Source organism: Canis aureus, chromosome 9 (assembly GCF_053574225.1).
Source record: "Canis aureus isolate CA01 chromosome 9, VMU_Caureus_v.1.0, whole genome shotgun sequence".
Taxonomy (NCBI): Eukaryota; Metazoa; Chordata; class Mammalia; order Carnivora; family Canidae; genus Canis; species Canis aureus.
In genome coordinates, this window is record NC_135619.1 from 52,482,874 (window position 1) to 52,502,771 (window position 19,898).

Genomic DNA, 19,898 nt, shown 5'->3' on the forward strand with positions numbered 1-19,898 from the left:
AGCCAAATGAAGAGTGGGGGAAGGTCATATTTTTTCCCCTTTCCTTAATTTCTTATGTCTGTAGTTATTGATATGGAATTATTTGGGACAAATGGAAATTGGAACTGCCTCTTGAATAGGGAGCTGGGGCTGCAGCAGGTGCATACTCCCATGCTCAGGATCCCAAAAATAACACAAGGGGCCCTTCCAATACCACATGGATTATTCTCCACTCCTGAACAGGGTGTCCTAATGTTCGGAATGTGCTATACAGCATGGCAGGTTCCATGTCCTGTCTCCTTTTTAAGTCCTCTTGCTCTAAGCTCTAAGCTCTGGGTCTCCAGGCTTCTGGGTCTCTTTCCCTCTTTGTCCTGCAAGGTCCCTTCCAGGCAGACAGAGCCCTCAAAGGGAAAAATAGATTTTTCCCAAGCTGTGAACTCTACTAATTAGTAGTATTCACTTAAAACCAAAAAGAAGGAAAATGTCTTATTGTCCTTTGTAATAATTTGACTGTTTCTCTTTTTCCTTTCCTATATCTTAACTAGTAAGGGGTGTAGTGAGAGACAAATATCCCTTCTGTACTCAGACCTAAGGTGTAATGTTATTTAACTTCTTAGGAAATAGCTCTCCAACCTGGAAATGGTCTTAAGAGAAATGTGTTAAGAGGGAAGGAGCATTAAACTGAGTCTTAGGAATGAACATGGCTTCTCTTTATCCCTGCCTCATTTTCTCTGTTATCCAGATTCTGTAACTAGAAAAGCCGTGTGGCTGGAAGTAAGACTAGGCTACTAGGTCCTATAGGGATGAGACTGTCTCTTGTTCACCACCTCAGTAAAAGCAGTGAACAATGAACGAAGCAAAAAGAACCTCCTGAGCAGAAAGGAAAAATACATACTTTTACAACAAAATAATGTGGTTGACTTCATAAGCTTTATTACCTGGCTGGGTTCCTTACAAAACCTTCAGTTCATTCCTAAGTTATCACCAGAGAATTTTCAAAGTTAGAAGGATTTAGAATGTTCAGGCCAACCATGAAGAATGAGAATGGGGTGATAGAAGTAGATATTTACCACAGAAACAAGTAACAGGTTGGAGGCTTAGCAGTCAGAGGTCATTTAATGTAGGAACAGGTAACCCTGAAGCCCTCCATTACCATCACTGAGTAGGGCAGAGTGGGGATCCAAGAACCAAGGCCTGAAGGGGCGGAGTATGGTAAGGACCACCTGAGTCTTTGTATCTGCAGCAACCCCCTAAGATGTAGTACAGTGTAATGATCTATATGTGTAGTGGTAGGTAAGTAATACTTATTTTCATTTTACTAAAATAAGCGTTTTTAAAAACACCATATTGCTATTTAAAATGATTAAAAGTTTAAATATCTTTGTACATAAATGATTTCATCTTTTTATTCCCAAATGTGTCATTTCTTGAAAATGTGAGATAAATGTTACTGACTAGGTCAGTAAAGGAGGGATAATAGGGGCCCTTAACTGTCTTACTGAAATATATCAAACATACGAAGCTGAAAATGATGGATGGTGTGGAAATAAAAGGCAGTATTTATTTTGTTCAGTCCAAGTGGATACTCCAAGAATTAATATCTTAAGCTGCCTTGAGTACTTTCTTACTCTTTTCATTTTGCATCTCATAAAATTAAACATTTTGCATCGATCTTGAAGAAGCAATGTTTTTGTTTTTCGTTTTGCAGTTTTTTAAATTAGACTTTTTAATGAAGGATGATGAAATCACATTCAAGTAACCTGCATCCAGATCCAGAAACAGAGCATTATCAGAAAGAACCCCAAAAGCTCCTGGTGCTTTGTCTAGTCACTATCCCTCCTCCCCTCTGCCCCACAGCTCAAGGGTAACCACTGTCCTGACATCTAATAACATAGTTTAGATTGAAAGGATATTAACGTTTAATCTAAAAAGTTTTGGAGAGTCCTTTAATGAGCTTAAGGTAAAGAAGCATGAATATATCTTACTACCCTTTATTTGACTTGTTTTTCTTTCTGAAGTACTTGAGAAGGATGATTGGATTAGAGCAAAGTGGGGCAGCCTGGGTGGCTCAGCGGTTTAGCGTCGCCTTCAGCCCAGGGCATGTTCCTGGAGTCTTGGGATCAAGTCCCGCATCGGGCTCCCTGCATGGAGCCTGCTTATCCCTCTGCCTATGTCTCTGCCTCTCTCTCTCTGTGTCTCTCAGGATAAATAAATAAAATCTTTAAAAAAACCAAAAAGGATTAGAGCAAAGTGGTCATTTTGAGGTCAGATCTGTATGTACTCCAGTACCATGTTTATGAAAAAGATGGGAGTCTTTCTCTGTTTTAAGAAAAACCAAATTTTGGTTTTGAGAATCACTCTCTTCTCTGTCTGTATCTTTGGCTTCAGAGGGAATTACCTCCTCTCCCTTTAGACTGAAGGCCTATCTATGATATTCCATCATCTGTGTTTCTTGTTATTAAACCAACATGCTGATTTATTCTCAGGACTTTGATAAGGTATAAAAAATGAATTGTTTTCCCCTACTTTACACATTAATATTTACATTTCACTTTGGGCATTCAGAATTAACTATTCATGGCTTGGGATACTTAAAAGTTAACTCTTTTCCCACATGGAAGAGAGGGCTATCAATACAAGGTGACTTGGATGGTATTTCCCCAAACATGGGCTTTATACTGTAAATCTCTGCCTATTGTAATGTTGTTTGCATTCCGAAAATCTTATGATTTCAGTTAAATTCTTTTCTTGCTTAAAAATGAATTGATTCTTAAGATTTTGCATATAGAGAAAAGAATATATATTTACATGCATGCTTTTACTTATTTTTTTTTAAGATTTTATTTATTTATTCTTGAGAGACAGAGAGAGGGAGAGGCAGAGACACAGGCAGAGGGAGAAGCAGGCTCCATGCAGGGAGCCCAGTGTGGGACTTGATCCCAGGTCTCCAGGATCACGCCCTGGGCTGAAGGCAGTGCTAAACCGCTGAGCCACCTGGGCTGCCCCCATGCATGCTTCTAAACTGTGGAGCTTGCCAGATTGGGAGCCCTCTGAATAGGAAAATTTGTCCAGACAGTTATCTTGGTGCTTTGTTAACTAGGTGGTCTTAGTTTTGACTGAAGTTCTAGTATTAAGATCATTAAGCCATGAGACTTAATCCCCAGCTGGGATTACCAAATAGGAGTTCAGTCTGGTATAATTTTACTAGATTCCTTTTTATATGTTACATACTCTATTTTTTAAAAATTGTGGTAAATATATATGACATAGAATTTGCCATTTTAGCCACTTTTAACTGTACAGTTGACTATTTGGTTTTTAGAACTTTTATTCATTCATATCAGTTCTTGTCAACAGATATTTAATGGCCGTCAGCTAAGTGCCTTGTGCTGAGGTTAGTAGATCATTGGAAAATTATGAAAGAAATATAAATATGGTCCCTGTTCTCTAGGAGATTAAGCCTCATTAGGGAAACAAGATATATGTATACCAGTTAAATAATGATTCATGGTGAGTAAGGCCTTGAATGTTCAAGGAAAGGTGAGAATCAACTAGGTCCTTAATCAGGGGTAGGATCTGTCTAGTTTGAAGAAGGAGGAAGTTTCAGGCAACTAAAATAGCATACCAGCTGTTTAGTGTTAAGTCCATTGTCTTTCAGACAGTCTTTTGCTTTTTTGCAAGCTTTGAAATACCCACTGTTTTGTTACTAGAGTATGCTGAATATTCAGATGAGGGATTATATTATTAGCAAGTAATTAATATTTTTAAAAATCACAGAAATCAAACTTATTTAACTTGTGATACAGACACTTAATAGTGTCTATAAATCCAGATTTATAGTGATAGAAGGGTTAAAATTGCTATTAAAATTCTATGCAAATATCTGTGTTCATGCAGCATTAAACTTTTCAATATATTACCACTTGGGAGTAGGTATTTCATTAGTGAGTTTAGAACAATTGCAGTTATAGTTTTTATGAAAAATAATTGTACAAAAATCAGCATGTAATGAAACACATTTATTGAAATTAATCTTGAGTGTCTGCTATTCTGAAATTAGGTAAGAAGTTTAGAATGGGTATATATTGTGCATAAAGAATGAGTTATGATTAATCCTGAATAATCTTGTACGTGACACTTGATGACAAAGAATGGTGCCTGTCTTGTTAGTGTATATCTGTATTGGGTCAGGGATTTTATCTGGGCTGAACATAATGTCTTACAATAAGAATTACAGAGTGAAAACAATGTTTTTTCTTTCTCATATCTGCAGACAGGCAAACATACACTTGGGACCCCCATGTTCACGTGACATCAAGAGGAAGCGGAAACCTGTGGCCACAGCATCTCTCTCTACCCCAAATGCAGGTAACTGTATGTAGTTATCATTTATTGAGCACCTACTGTGTGTCAGGCACTGTTATGTTTTATATACCTTTTATATACCTTTATGTTTTATATAACTTTTATGATAAGCTAGATCATTTTATTTCCATTTTACTTGGGGAAATGAGAATGTGAGAGGAATTTGCCCAAGGTCACACTCATATTAAGAATTCAAGCCTAGGGCAGCCCCGGTGGCTCAGCAGTTTAGCGCCATCTTTGGCCCAGAGTATGATCCTAGAGACCCGGGATCAAGTCCCACGTCAGGCTCCCTACATGGAGCGTGCTTCTCCCTCTGCCTGTGTCTCTGCCTCTCTCTCTCTCTCTCTCTCTCTCTCTCTCTCCCCTCTGTGTATTCTCATGAATAAATAAATAAAATCTTAAAAAAAAAGAATTCAAGCCTAGTTCTCTCTAACCCTGAAATCTGTGCTTTTACACTGTGTCATGTGGCTTGTTTGAATCCCGGTATTCTACAATCAGCAATCTTTAGTCATCTGTGCTTTTGTCCTAGCACAGATAGGAAATTAGGTCTGTGTTAATGAAAATCCAGTTAGGGTGGTGGTTTATTCAGTAGCCAAGGAGTCACATGGATTTATTTACTCTCTTACTTGGTACATAGTATAATAACTTCTCACTGTTTTTATGTGTAGTAGAGTGCTAATACTTTTACTAGTCATGAAATTTCTAATTAAAAACTATTTTTCAAGTTAAAACCTTTTAGCTTTCTGGGCAAAACCTGTTGGTTGGAAACCAAAATAGTGATTATCTTTGGTGAAGGGGTAGTGACTAAGAGAGGACATAATCAGAAGTCTGAGAAGTGCTCTATGTCATCAACTGGGTAGGAATATATTTTTACATATATATGTATATTTTTACATATATATATGAGTTGTATGTTTATGATTTATACACTTTACATGTATGTTATCCTTAAAAAATTGGGGGGTAGTTGCTATTTATATCAGAAATAATACTGAATGTAGGTATTTTTCTTTGAAGTTAAGAAAAGGTAGTTAAACATAATTGGTAATCAGGAAATACTGTGTTATTTCAATACAGTTGAGGATGAATTGCTCCGGATAAAAAGATCATGTCTGTTTGTATGACCTATCAGAAATACCTATAGTTACTTTATTGATGATGGTGAATTCACTCTGAGGAAACTGAGTATATCATAGATTATTTTCTTCAGAAAATACTATGTATTATATAGATCAGATCAGTTGATTGATGAGTGAAGAGTAGAGTTCAGAAATAGGAAACTCTGTCCCCCTCCCTTAATTTAGAAAGTTTCAACATACTTTGAAATTGACCTCTTTGAGCTTCTGTTTGGGGCAGCTGCTTGATAATGGTTCTTACTGGACAATCTTAATCACATGTCTGATAATTATAATAAATTTTTTCTAGTGATTTCTACATGGCCATGCTCTGAGCTGATTACTTTGCATGGATTATTTCACTTAATCTTTGCAACAAGTAAAAGGGAGATGCTGTTTTTTGTTTTTTTTTTTTTCCTAGGGAGATGCTGTTTTTATTCCCAATTTACACCTGAGAAAATTGAGGCTTATAGAGAGAGGTTTAATCCCTTGTCCAAAGTCACATGGATGATAAATTGTGGGGCCAAGGTCAAATTGATTTCCCTATGACGCTAGTGAGCCTGCCCTCTTACATACTTCAGGTATTTTGTGTTATGTAAGATAGCATTGGTTCCAAATTAAGACTGTATCAAAATCCAGTCTGTGGTATTGGAAGTATTAAAACACAGTCTCCCCTCTTTTATCTTTTGTTCTTTCTTCCCCTCAATATCCAGCTTCTATTTTTAGCTTTTAATATTCAGAAGACAACTGTTGAGAAGAGTTTAAAAACCTATTCCATACTCAAATCAGGAAATGTTACTGGGGGTACTAAACAAGACTTCGGCATTAAGCATTTCTCCTACTGAGCCCAACTCCTCCTCTCACTTGTTGACTAAGGTCTGCTTCACTGAACATTTTCTTTTTTTTCTATCCACAACCTGAGTGCCCCATGGAGGTGAAGGACACAGCCCGAGCCCGCGCCATCAGTCAGTAGAACAAATGGGCTTGCTCTGCCTAACATCGGGCCATCTCGGATTCCACCTCTTTTATAGAAATGAGTGATGAAGAGAGGTGCGTTCCGCTTTGCCGCTGTATTAATACACATCAGGGGCCAGCTCCTGGCACTAAATCACGCTACTGCATACATCTGTTATCGGACTCTTCACCAGTGTGATGAACACGACTGCAGATAGAGGCTTCCTTGTGTCATTCTTTATAGGATTTTCCTAAAAGAATAAATAGCTCAGATCTCTGCCAACACTCTCCCCTGTCACTGTGATGAATTCAGCTTCTTTCTTAAACATGCAGCCACAAATCTTTTCCCTTTTCCCCACCCCCAATGGTGGAAAGTTTTGAGTTGAGATTGACTGAATTTAAAGGTATTAATAAGGCTAGAGAGGTGAAGAGCAGAAAAGAGTAACTTGTCTTCCTTGTCTTTTTATATTAATACTCAGGAAAGACCAGAGAAAAAGACCTTTTCATTAGGGTCATTAAGTAGATTCTTCTTGAAAGAGTAGCACCTTTATTTTCTTCTTTTTATCTCCACTCCCCTTCCCTTTATGGCTTTATAACCTGCACAGAACCACCCTTGGATTTTAGCAAGTAACTGTGTAAACCTGCTTCTGTTTCCATAATAACAGAACAGGGAATGCCCAGAACAGAACAGGGAATGCCCAGAACAGGGGAAGTCTTTACCTCATGCTGAAGTGAATTGGCTCTGTATGCTCTTAAAGAATGTAATTGGAAAAGAAAAGATGGGTTATTTTCCTCTAAGATTTGAGATTAGCTATAAGAAAGAAACATAAGAAACTCGAAAACCAGATTTCTTTTTTTTTTTTTTTAAGATTTTATTTATTTATTCATGAGAGACACACAGAGAGAGGCAGAGACACAGGCAGAGGGAGAAGCAGACTCCATGCAGGGAGCCCGATGTGGGACTCGATCCCAGGACTCTAGGATCACACCCTGGGCCGAAGGCAGGCGCTAAACCACTGAGCCACCCAGGGATCCCGAAAACCAGATTTCATTTCTGAGATGATTTTTCTTCATCAGAATGACAAGAATGGAACCTTTGGTGTACGAATCCCATTCCTTCAAAAATTAAACACATGGCTCTAGGTAAAGGAGAATTAAGCGAATGATAAAGACATTGTATTCAGAGCCCTATTTTGGCCATTCCCAAAGCCTCTTCTGACCTTCCTGTCCCTGGTGTAGGTTATGTGCCCGTAGAGCAGCAGTTGGAAGGGTACCCAGCAGTTAATCTGTTAACTAGTTAGATCAGATTCCAAATACCAGGCCAGTGCTAGTAGAGATACATTTGCAAGAGCAGGAATTTTATCTCTTTTGCTCACTTCTGTACCCTGAGCATCTAAAAGAATACTCAGCACGGATAATGGTCTCAGTAGATATTTCTCATATGAATAAGTGAATAGAATCTTAAAGCTGAAACAGTTATTCTAAAAATTATTCTTACCCTGTGATGGGATTCAGGAGTTCCATTGTAGGTCAGCCCTTGTCTCAGGTGTCATAGGGCAGATTCTTATTGCCCTTTTTTTTTTTTCTTACTGCTCCTTTTTAACATTTAAATGGTTTTTAAAGTTAAAAGTGTTTTTTTTTTTCAGTAAATATTAAATGGCTATAAAAACATTTATAGAAGATATACAAGGTGTCAAGAAAAACAACAGCATAAATATCCATGTACCTACCATCTACTTTAAGAAAATGAACATTACCTATAAAATCCTCCCACTGTCCTTTTAAGTAACCATTGTCCTGATATGGTTTTTTGGTTATGTGAATATGTTTTTTGTTGATCATTTATCATTCCTTGGGAGTTTTTTCAGATAGCTTTAACAGATACATAGCTCTCTAAGCAATGTATTGTCTAGTTAGCATTTTTTGGAGACTTGTGTAAATGGGATGTCTTATTTTATAAGTTATAAGTTTCATCCAGTTATGTTTTGAAAATCATTAATGTTGTATCCTGTCAGAGTCCTTTTTTTTTTTTTTTTACTGCCATGTACATATGGTATTCCATTGTATGATATGAGGAGCATACTATAATTAAGCATTCCTGGACATTTGTATTATATCCCATTTTATGCTATTGTGAAAAACAACTGCATTGTTCTGGGAGAGCCATGTGCAAAATTGTTTCTGGGTTACTTCACACTCCTTAGGATGGCTATATCAAGGAACAGGAAACAACAAATGTTAGGAAAGATATAGAGAAATTGGAACCCTTGGGCATTGCCAGTGGGAATGTAAAATATTGCAGCCACTGTGAAACAGAGAATGGTGGTTCCTCAGCATTGTAAACATAGAACTGCCATATGATCCAGCAATTCAGTTTCTAAGTGTATACCCAAAAGAATTGAAAGCATGGATTCAAACAGGTATTTGTACATCCAAGTTCATAGCAACATTATACACAAGAGCTAAAAAGTAGAAGTGACCCACATGTCTCTTGCTGGATAAATCAATAAACAAAATATGGTTTACACTTATAGCTATGGGAGTATTATTTGGCCTTGAAAAGGATGAAGATTCTGACATGCTATAGCATGGATGATGACATAATACTAAGTGAAGTGAGCCAGACACAAAAGGATAAATACTTTGTCATTCGTTATATGAGGTACCTTGAATGGTCAGATATGTAGAGACAAAGTATAGTAATGGTTGCCAGGGCCTGGGGAAGGAGGAGAGGAGGAGTTGGTATTTAATAGGTACAGTATTTCCATTTGAGACAGTGAAGAAGTTCTAGATATGGATGGTGGTGATGCTTGTACAGCAGTATGAGTGTACTTAATGCCACTGAACTGTACATGTAAAAATTATTACAGTGGTAAATTTTGTGTTATGTGTATTTTACTGTAGTAAAAAAAATATAGAGCAAAAACGTTTTCTTAGGATAAGGGTTTTTTTCCCTACTGCAGTTGAATACCGTATAGTAATTGTAGGTACAGTTTTATGAAATTTATTTTCAGCTAAATATGAATGAGTGAGCATGTATGTGCATGTGTTTGTGTGAGAGGGAAAGACCGAGATTTGGGTTGTGGCGTCAAATGTATTTCTTGCTATTGTGGTTGAGGTTCCAAAATGTTTGAAAGCTGTTACCCTCAAGAAGCTCTTGCATATATGCCATAGAGTCATACCCTACAGATTTTTTTTTGCAGTAACTTATAGTAAGAACTCATACTTGAATATGTATGTGAGTGTACATGTAAATCTGAAATTCTTGAGTTCACTTTTGTATATCTTATTCTTTTTCATTAAGAAAAATATTACTGGTCATGACCTACCCAATTGACTTTGTGACCCACAATTTAAATATTACTATTCTAGTTACATTCCTAAGAGTAGGATTATTTGAGTGAGAAGGTAAAACTGAAAATTTTCTAGATTTTGCTGTATTTTAGTGTATGTTCATTTGCTCTAAACAGAGTGGGCGTGATGGTGGTTTGTACCATTCTGTTCAGGAGGCATTTGTAAATGTGAGGACAGTGGTCATCACAATGACTGAGGAGTGCTTTTAGCATTCAGTGAATGGGGTCCAGAATGGTAAGTGTCCTAAGATACACAGGACAACCCTGCACAAGCAATGATTATCATGTTGAGAATGTCTTTGGTGTCCTTGTTGAAAAATGCTGGACTTGAGTTTGTGATTTTTCTTATGATATGCTATTTATTGGAAACACTGTGTTACTGGAGGCGTAGCGTGTAACAGAAAGAGCCTAGGGCTTGAAGTCCAGTGTCTGAGTTTGAATATTGCTACCTACTTAACCAGCTCTGTTGGGTTCCTGAACAACATATCTGTTCTATCTTTGCCTCAGTGTTTTGATCCAGAAAATGGAGATGACAGTTCCTACCTCCAAGGGTTTGCATTAGGAAATCAGATTATGGTTGTACAGTATCTACATAGCATAGTACCTGGCACATAAGTGCAATAAATGATCATGACTACATTATGAATTTATAGTATATGAATATGAATTTGTGCTGTATTTATATATTTGTTCAGTTGAACCCATTTTTCTCAGGTACAGAAATACTTTACTGAGGAAAAAAAAAGCCTTATGTGGCCTCTTGGGTTCTTAAGTTATAAAATAAAAGGATTCAGAGAATTGTGCATTGATGTGTCTCTGATTCTAATTTGTCTCCCCTTGATCTCTCCTTCCTTCCTTTTATTGTAACCACCTTACCAGTGCACGTGGATGTAGTGGAGCCAACAACACCAGCATCACAGGTCCAGAAACCTCCAAACCCTGAGTGGTTGGTCAGGACCTCTGCCGCAGAGAAAGCCACTGACTCAGCTGCAGCTACATTTTTTAAAATGCCACCGGAAAAGAGCCCTGGATACAGCTAAAGAGCAGGATTCCACCCACCAGGAGCCACTGGGTGTTGTGAGATGCATCCTAGACTTGGTATTGCAGAGTCTTGCTTAACATAATTGACATTCCCAGTCCTTTCACCGCCAGGATGATCCTACTTCCAAACGAAGCAGTGGACTTTCTCTTAGAAAATCATGTTGTGGAAATCAGTTTTGTTTTTTTTTTTTTTTTAAAGTAAAGTATTGAAGCAGCAATTTTTTTTTTTTTTAAAAAAAGGTCATCCTATGCTATCTTTGTTATGTTGTTATCATTGTCCCAACAGCTACCTACAGCTCCTTTTACAGAGCTGTTGCTTTTTGCAGGTATGTCTCTTTTCTTGAAAAACTAGTAACTGCTTTTGCATACTGTTTATGTAGAGCTTTTAATATCATTTGAAGAAGTCCCAAATTTGTAGCCAGTTCTAGACAGATGTAAACACTGAGTTAAGACCTGTGTGTGCGATTGTGTTTATAAGAGATAGAGTTTGCCTTTGAGCATGGTCTTGATTCACTGAGAGTGCCAATAAGCCAAATTCACCAAGTCCTCATTTGGGAGCTTCAGAGGAGACACCAGCAGCATGGACGGTGGGAACTTCTTCCATTTTTCTAAATGGCCCAATGGGATCTTCAGCAGCTGCACCATACTTTGCCTCATCTCCAGAGTTGGTGTTCTCCCATAGAAGGATATGTATATTCATAATATAATGAAGAAATGGTTTAGTTCAGCAAACTTAAAATAGTCTGTGTATTGTGTCTTAATACTTCATGTCATAGTGTAAGCTTTTATGTACTAAATGGGATTTTTATTGTTAGCTTATAGGTCAATAACCTGTAGCAGAAATTCACACTCTATTATAATAATGGCTTCTTGGGGGCCATATTTGGGGAGAAAAATGTCTTTTTGACACGCCTTTATACTTGGCGTGTTTATGACGGCTCAGCTGCGTGTGGAGTTATATATACAGCCATGCCTGAAGTTGGATGCTCCTTTGTCAAAATGAGGAATAAGTGACTGCCTGGAGCTGCTGGAGAGAAGCCGCCCTTTCTAAAAAAGTATTATCAAGAGTGTCTGTCATTCAGGGGCCTAGTTGACAGAAGGGTTCTTTTTTGTACGAGTTGAGTACATTTACTTTGAAATACAGAGAAACGGTCCTCTAAATGCCCACTTCTCTGCTAACAGAACTCCCAGCCCCACCCCTGGGTATTTCCTGTGCTTCCTGAATAGGTGCTGAGTGCAACAGAGCCTCCTTCCCCCCAAAGCGCAGCTGTCCTCTTTCCTCATACAGAATGTGAGGGTGGGCTGCTCTCTCCTGTTCCCTTTAAAAAGGATAGTCCTTCTTAGTGCTAATGCCAGGATTTCCTTGTTGATGGGCACATGTGTGAATCTAGTTGGAGGGGGGATTTGAAACTAATTTAAATGGCACTTTCTGTAAGATGGATAACACATCAGTTGTCCATAACAAGAAGTCTGGTGGAGGGAGGGACAGATGGAGATTATGGGGTTGAGAAGTAGCATTAAAGCCAACCCAGGATCCCCAGGAGTCACCCCTGGTTCTCCTGTCATCCCTCGAGGCTGTATCCATAGCAGTATAGAAAATAAAGTGCCTGTTGAATATGAAGTGGCACTCCCAAGTTGTTTTAGTGCAGAAGGTGGGTTTTATTGTCATATGTGCATTCTTACCTAGTTCCCATCGTGTCCTCAGACACATTTCTGATGTAATTTGTTGGATTTCAGGGAAAAATCCATGGACATAATTTTCTTTGCGCTAAGCTCTGGCTCTTTAAGAGATAGGTCCTATGATCATGGCTTATTCAGACCTCCACAGTCCAGTTAGACTGTTGTTGCCAAGCAGTTCTCTTTTCTACCTGTGATTACAAATAATTTATATATACAACTTTGTTTACATTTTAAACATCTCTAGGATGTACTGCCATTTTACAGAGACGAAAATGGTCACAGAGTATAGCGACTTGCCCAAAAATCACAGGATCGAGTCAAGACTAAAATCCCAGATTTTCAGCCTTCCTCTGCCCTGGGTTATAATCTTTTGTTTTTCATTGATAGATCTGAGTCACTCTGAGACCCATAATTTTGAAACAGTGTGTCATGAATGTTTATTATCTTTCTTGGGCATGCTTTTCTACATATTTTGAATACATACAATGGGGACTATCCAAAAATGCCATATCTCCCTGTAATAAGTGGGGAAGAAAATTAATTGCCTAAGAAATAGCCATTAATACTTTGCAACACAGGGTTGTAAATTGTGCTCCTCATTTTAAGCTGCTGCATGAGCATGCTGACAGAATTATTAACCAACTTACTTTGCTTGTTTTCTATGAGTCAATTCCAAAGGAATAACCTTAGAATTGAGTGTTTTTTGAATCATAAATTTTAAATTTATTTTTTATATAGCAAAGTGTATGATACCATACACTGAGTAGTCTGTTACCTTTCAACAAAAGATATAATTTCAAATCAGGTTTTATAGTCTATTGAAAAAACTGATAGCATGACTTCCTTTGAGGATAATCATTGAGCTCACATGTATTTGATCTGCTCAGAAGTGGTAACTGGAGTGGAGTTCCACAGTTCTTACGTATTTCAGGCTTCTGATTTATCCTAGCTTGGCTTCACAATCTGCCTGTCTGATCTTCTGTATTTTCTACAAGGAGCAGAAGTCAAGACATTATCCACTTGCATGAGCATCATTATTAAAAATTAGTGTTGCTTATGCATTTAAGGGAATTTGAGATTGTTTTCCCGATGCAGCATTTTAAAGGGAACAGATTCATTTGCATCACAACTCTTGTGTTGCTTTTTTGGTAAGAACCCATGCAGAAGAGGGAATTAGCTGTTTACATGGTGCCAAATTTAGGTGGGGCAAAGTGTGATCTTTATTGAGTGGTGTGTGCTTGATAAATAAGGTGCATTTAACCTTGAAGTCTTTTGAAATCAAATGCAATTAAAAATATCAGACATTGTTTTACTGAGCTGTGAAACAGGCTGCAAACAAAGCCATTTGGCAGCAGAATGACCAAAAGCTGAAATAAAATTTCTTATTCTGTGATGCTTGTGGCATCCTTTTTGCTAATGAGTAAAGCTCCGCACTGACGACAGGTAATTAAACTATTTATGAATCCCACATAGATGACTGTGATCTATCTTCTTGCATTTTGGCATCAGAAACACAGTCTGGACCACAGCATTGGAAGTTCTGGAGCTGCAGAGGAACAGGGCTATCACAGAGGTCACTTGGAGTCGGACAAATTAGAGTCATGTGAAAGGAGCTAGGCTGGCAGTGTCATTGCTGATGTGAGGGCTTCTCCATTTGGCTCCAGGTGAGGGCTCCTGGTGAAGTTTGATCATTTCAGGTCTTTTCTTTAGTTTGGCTTCATTCCTGTGGTTTGAACCATATGCCTTTTGTTTCCTAGGGAGAAAGCTAAGTAGCAGCATTGGGAGCCCTAGTCAGTGTTCTGTAAGTCTGGTGAGCCTTATCAGAGCCTGGGTGAAAACAGTGGCTAGAACAGACTCTACCAGTGGTGGATATGGTCCAGTTGGGGGTGCAGTTTGCAGGGTGCATCTTGATGCATGGGGTGACAGGAGAGATGGTAAAAGCAGTTTGCCATTGGTGCCAGCTGCTCCCTTTATTAACGCTTGAGCTGTCTTGTCAGTATTTTCTTATCTCCTGCTCCAGTCATGCCAGCTAGTGGAGTTACTAATGGTGGTAGCAGTCAGGATGGGTCCCTACCCCATCAAGAAGTGGTACAGAGGGAAAAGGTGAGGGAATCGGTGGGTTCTGCTGTGACACTAAGTGCAAGGTGGCCCAGAGATGCTTTTACCTACATTAAGATCCCAAAACAGATGAATGTCAAATGCCTGGAAACAGCAGCATTGAAAAGAAGCAAGGGAAGTGAATGATCTTGCTGAAGAGTGTGGATTGTAAGGTTTTTAACAAGCCCAGCAAAACAGACCTCGGGCCAGAAGAAGAGCTTTGGCTGTCACCGCAAATAGACCTGATAAGCACTTGGCAAAACTGCAGGGTTTTTGGAGTGAAAACTTTTCCAAGCACACTATAAAAGAATGAGGCGGATCCCAAAGATGTTCACCAGGGAGGGCAATCTTGGCAAAGTCCCAAAGTGAGAAAGCATGAGGAAGAGAAGGAGAGATGCTTAGTCAGGGGTGCTGGGGCCCCTTGACCACCAGCAGCAGTACGTACTTGCCCCTACCAGACCCACTGAATCGGAAACTGAGGGTGAGCCTGGCAGTCTTACTAGCCCTTTGGGGGACTCTGGTGCACGCCAGTGATTTGAGAACCACAGACTGTGCTGTACTTAAATGTTTTAATATATGGGCATCCCCCTAAGCTCTGAGGTACACTTATATTTCCCTCCATAACTATAGACCTGTTTTGTGAATGATTCTTTGCAGAAACTGTTAATGTCTTTGTTTCCCATGCTTTTTCTTAAAGCCCTTAAAAGATCTCCTGGAAATACTGAGAATGAATGATGTAGAGAAAAATGCCATCAAGGCTATATTTAGGTGGATGGAAACAACCTTTAAAGTGGTTTAAAATATAACAATGAATTTTTAGTCTGTGAATGATAGTCGTTTTTCACAATAGACAGTAAAACATTTGTGTAAGGTACTGCCATCCATGATTTCATGATATTTGTTCATTACATCTTAGATTCCCAGGAAAATGTCGTGTATTCTCCAGCATGATAATGATGAAGTCTTTAAAATATGGCTGACAAAAATGAAAATAATTGGAAGAAAAAACCATCCTGAGTACATAGTGTTGTATAATAAATACTTGTTGTGTTATTGGTGATTTTTTGCTAGGACTTAATCTTGGTACTTCAGAGCATGTAAAAATCAATTTTCAGTGATCCACTTAATCACACACTATTGTCTTTGTTTTACATTTCAGTGATTCTACAGGGCTTGGTGGCCAATAGCAATCGCATGTTCTATTTTTTGTTGTTGTTGTCTAACTCATGGATTCAGCATTTCAGAATATGGTACTCTAATCCTAAAGCTTTGTAATGAAATCACAACCATTTTTTTCTTTGGGTTTTATTTGTATGAATGGGGCTAGGCTCTAATTTATGACTAATGCCCACAAACCCAAGTTTTCTCTGGGAATTTGTGTGGCCAAAGAGGAGTTCTCTGGTATCATTTCTCAGATGTTCATGTTGTTTTGTGTGTAGGGCTTAATTGATAAAGGTGATTAAGTGAGGGCTCAGATCTGGAGAAGAAAGTTTGTTTGAAAGAAGTTTGTTGTTACAGTTGCCCTGGAAACAAGGCACGGCTTGTCACTCAGGACCACAGGACGAACACCAGGTTTGGGTCAGGAGGCAGAAAGAAGACAGGAACAAGCAGTAGGTTTAGGCCAGAGCCTTTATTGGGGTTTCCTCTAGGAAGGCAAAGCATAGTGAACAGTCTAGAAATGGCTAGTTTGACTTATTCTGGGGCCTTTGGGCTGCAATACACTCTGTGGTTATCTGGTACCTGGGCCTGGGGTGATTGCTTCTGGAATGTAACAGGCCAGATGGAGGGGGTATGGCTCCATCACACCTGGTTAGTTTGCACATCAAAAGCATGCTACTGGCTGAATCCTTTGCTAAGAATCAGCTAGCCCTGGGAGGGGCAGTGTTTTCCCAGCCAGAAGGGTTTTTTTTTTAAATCTGTTAAAACATTGTACTTTATAGAAAAGCAAAAAAAACCATGATTAACACATATGTGTAAGCTGCTAACCTCTCCTTTCAATCTTTGCAGTTTTTTAAAACACCATGTAATTTTTCTTTTCCATCTTGAAAACCAGTTAAAAATACCTCTGGCCAATAATGTTGTTACTGGATGCTTTCAAACTATGGGAATATAAAAAGATTTTTAAGATGTAAATTATGAAAATAAATGTTTTTTTTTCCTCCAGAAGTGAGTTCTGACCCTCGCAGATCCCTCATTCAAATGTTTTTAACTGAAAAAGAAAAAAATATCAGAAAACTTATAAATGGCCTTGATGGCTTTGACTTCAATGAACCCATTTTATGTAGAATCTATGTGTAGATTCTACATCTTGCTCCTCCCAGTGGGCCATGTATTTTTCCATGAACAATTGTCATGATTATGCAGACTTTGCCACCCTAAAATCATGGCAACATTTTGAACTGCTCTCAGTATTTATCCCAATCTTGTTGTCAGTAGCTATTGCAGACTGTGGCCATTTCTAACTCTTCTTACCTCTACCTTCTCTCAACCTCAGCAGCTAATCTCCCCCGTTCCCTAATAAGTAATAAAGCATTAGACAGGAGTACCCCCAATTGTGTACCCTTACATATACCCTTCCTCACTTCGTTCTTGTTCTTATCCTGCCCAAGACAAATCCCTTCTCCTATGCCCAGAGTCCCTCTTCTTGGATCAGATGCCTTGTTCAGTCTAGCTATAGCTTCTTACTCCTGACACAGCTTTGCATTTGAACATGTTTAAAGATTCCCTCTTGAAACGAAAACACCTTTTTGAACCCTTTGAACCTCTTGACTACCACTAAAATACACTTACACTTCCTGTTCATTAATTCTCAATCCACTGAAGCAGTGGTTTTTTAACCCTGGCTGCATGTTAGGACCACCCCAGGAGATTTTTTAAAATCTTAATTCCCCCAACTGGACCACAGACCAATTACATGAGTATTGGGAGGTGGGACAGGCTTCATTTTTTAAAACAATGGTGCATGGGGATCCCTGGGTGGCTCAGTGGTTTAGCACCTGCCTTTGGCCCAGGGCGCAATCCTGGAGTCCCAGGATCGAGTTCCGTGTCGGGCTCTCGGCATGGAGCCTGCTTCTCCCTCCTCCTGTGTCTCTGCCTCTCTCTCTCTCTCTCTCTCTCTCTCTCTCTATGTCTATCATAAATAAATCTTAAAAAAAAAAAAAAAAAAAAAAAACAATGGTGCAGCTGGGGCTGAGAACCACCATGCCAAAACCTGGTTGCTACATTCACTGCTATTAAAATCGTTTTTGCTGGATTCACCAGTTGTCAAAATATAGTAGCCCTTCGGTTGATGCTTATGACTTCACACTGCATAACTATTCCCTTTTTGGAATTCTGCTTATTTCACCATGCTCTCTCCTGATTTTTTTTCTCTACTTTGCTTTTTCCATCTCCATAGTGTGCAGATCGGTTGGTAGGTCAGTCCAACAGAGTGAATGTCCCCGTTCTCACCTCCAATTTTTCAGTTAACACCTATGTACTAATGAGCTCCTTGGCTGTACCACCTAATGCATTGGCTGAAAGCATGGACTTAGAGGGAAGCATTTACATTCCTTAGTCATTGTTGGGCACATAGAGGAGAGCATGCTCGAGGTCTCCGCTTCTTCCTTCGTTTCTCGCTGTCTCTCCTCCAGGTCCACTGAGGTAGGAAGGTTGCCAGCCACATTGGTCAGATGGATTGCCCCTGTTTACTCTTGGAGTTGCCATTCATGAAAAGTCAGGCTTGAACTGTGGTCCTCCTTCTGCTATCTCCTATCCAGGATCTTGGACTGGTAAGGAGGCCTGGGCCGCCTTCTCCATATAAGGAGGCTACCTCCACCTAGTGCTTACTTCCGTTTTTGTTTGCTGCTGCTGGTAAGAGGTTGGTTTGGGTTTAATGGGGGAGACAGACTCATTTCCTCACCAATTTTTGACCTTTGATTTGACTGTGTTGGATCTTACTTTATTAGAGAATATTTATTGGGGTTTCAGGCCCTACCTAGCTCTACTAATGGTAAAGTGGAACTTGATTTTCTACTTTATTACCATCACTGCATGCTACCTCTGGAACTATATGTAGGGGTTCCACTCTGACCAGAAGGGATCCTGTGTTCCTGGCTTCTTTCAATCACTAGTTTCTGTTTCAAAGTCTGGGATGAGTGGCTCTGATTAGTACTCATGAGCTTATGTCCTAGCTGCTGGAAGGGAGAATGAGGTTATCTGGAATGTGTAGCTTCTGTTGGAGTTGGATGAATTCCTCAAACATAGGAGACAAGTTCAGATGCTGGATGGCTGATAAGAATAACAAAAGTCCGCTAGGGCCATTTTCCTATTTACTGATTGAACCAACATGTATTGAGCACTCACTAAGCCAGTCTTCCTCAGGGACCTATTGGGGAAGGTGGCTGCTGCAAAGCAGGATATTCCTAAGGTCCTTAGATATACTCTGCTTGAAGCCAGCCTGACCCTTTCCAGAGCCCCTAATAACAATAATAATAATGACTATTTACTGAGTTATTATTATATGCCATTTGTCAACAGCATCTCAATCTTCAACTCTAAGGTAGATAAATTTATGTCTGTCTTAATGAAATATGCTTGTAGTTAGAGATTAACTTGCTCAGAGTCACATAGTAAAATCAGTGTAAGCCAGCATTTAAACTCCCAAGTTTGGTGCTAGACTTTCTGTTCCCAGTAACACCCTGTACTGCTTTTTTCACGGTGGCCATGTATATCTGAAATAAACTGTGCCACTAGGCCTGGAACTGGGTGTCTCATGACACTCTTTTGCTCCATTTACCTGTTGCTCCTGGTAGGCTGTTTCTCTATGAAAGCAACTGTGAATGGGCTCATCTCCTCTATGCCTACATCATTGAAAGAAGATAGGCAGTTTCTGTGGCATCTTCTTATAGTGACCAATTCTTGGTTTGGGAAGAAATAACTAGAGCAAAAGTCAATAAAATCTTCCAAATCTATGGCAGTAAACAGACATTATCCTTTGTAGGCCAAAGCAAAATGGATCCCTAAGCCAGGAGGACATGTACTTTGAATTGTTAATGGTAATGATGAACCATTCTGAACATCTTGCTAAACATCTCATAGAGCTGCTAGCAAGATAGCTGTCTTAACAGTTTTAGCCTTTATAAATGTCCCTTCACTCAGATGTGAAAAGAGTACATTTTATGTCAAGCATCCTGCTAGCTGCTGAATATACAATGAAGAAAGGCATTCATGATATTCATGGTCTTCTGAGGAAGAGACCAGGAAAGCAAATATTACAATTTAGAATGATGAATTTTGAGAAAGAAAACCAGGGTATCTTGGCAGCAAGGAGTAA

General features: G+C 39.1%; 1 protein-coding gene across 4 annotated transcripts in view; it reads left to right on the forward strand.

Moving 5' to 3' along the window:
* Positions 1 to 15,644, forward strand: part of GPATCH2L (G-patch domain containing 2 like) — a 55,758-nt gene extending 40,114 nt beyond the window's left edge. For 3 of the 4 annotated variants that reach the window (XM_077910090.1, XM_077910088.1, XM_077910089.1), the window contains 2 exons: positions 4,253 to 4,347; positions 10,646 to 15,644. In XM_077910090.1, the coding sequence (XP_077766216.1) occupies positions 4,253 to 4,347; positions 10,646 to 10,806 (256 nt within the window). In that variant the 3' untranslated portion in view covers positions 10,807 to 15,644. Of the gene's footprint in view, positions 1 to 4,252; positions 4,348 to 6,381; positions 6,510 to 10,645 lie in introns of all 4 variants that reach the window. The other variant, XM_077910092.1, reaches the window with a different exon arrangement.
* Positions 15,645 to 19,898: the final 4,254 nt, after the last annotated feature.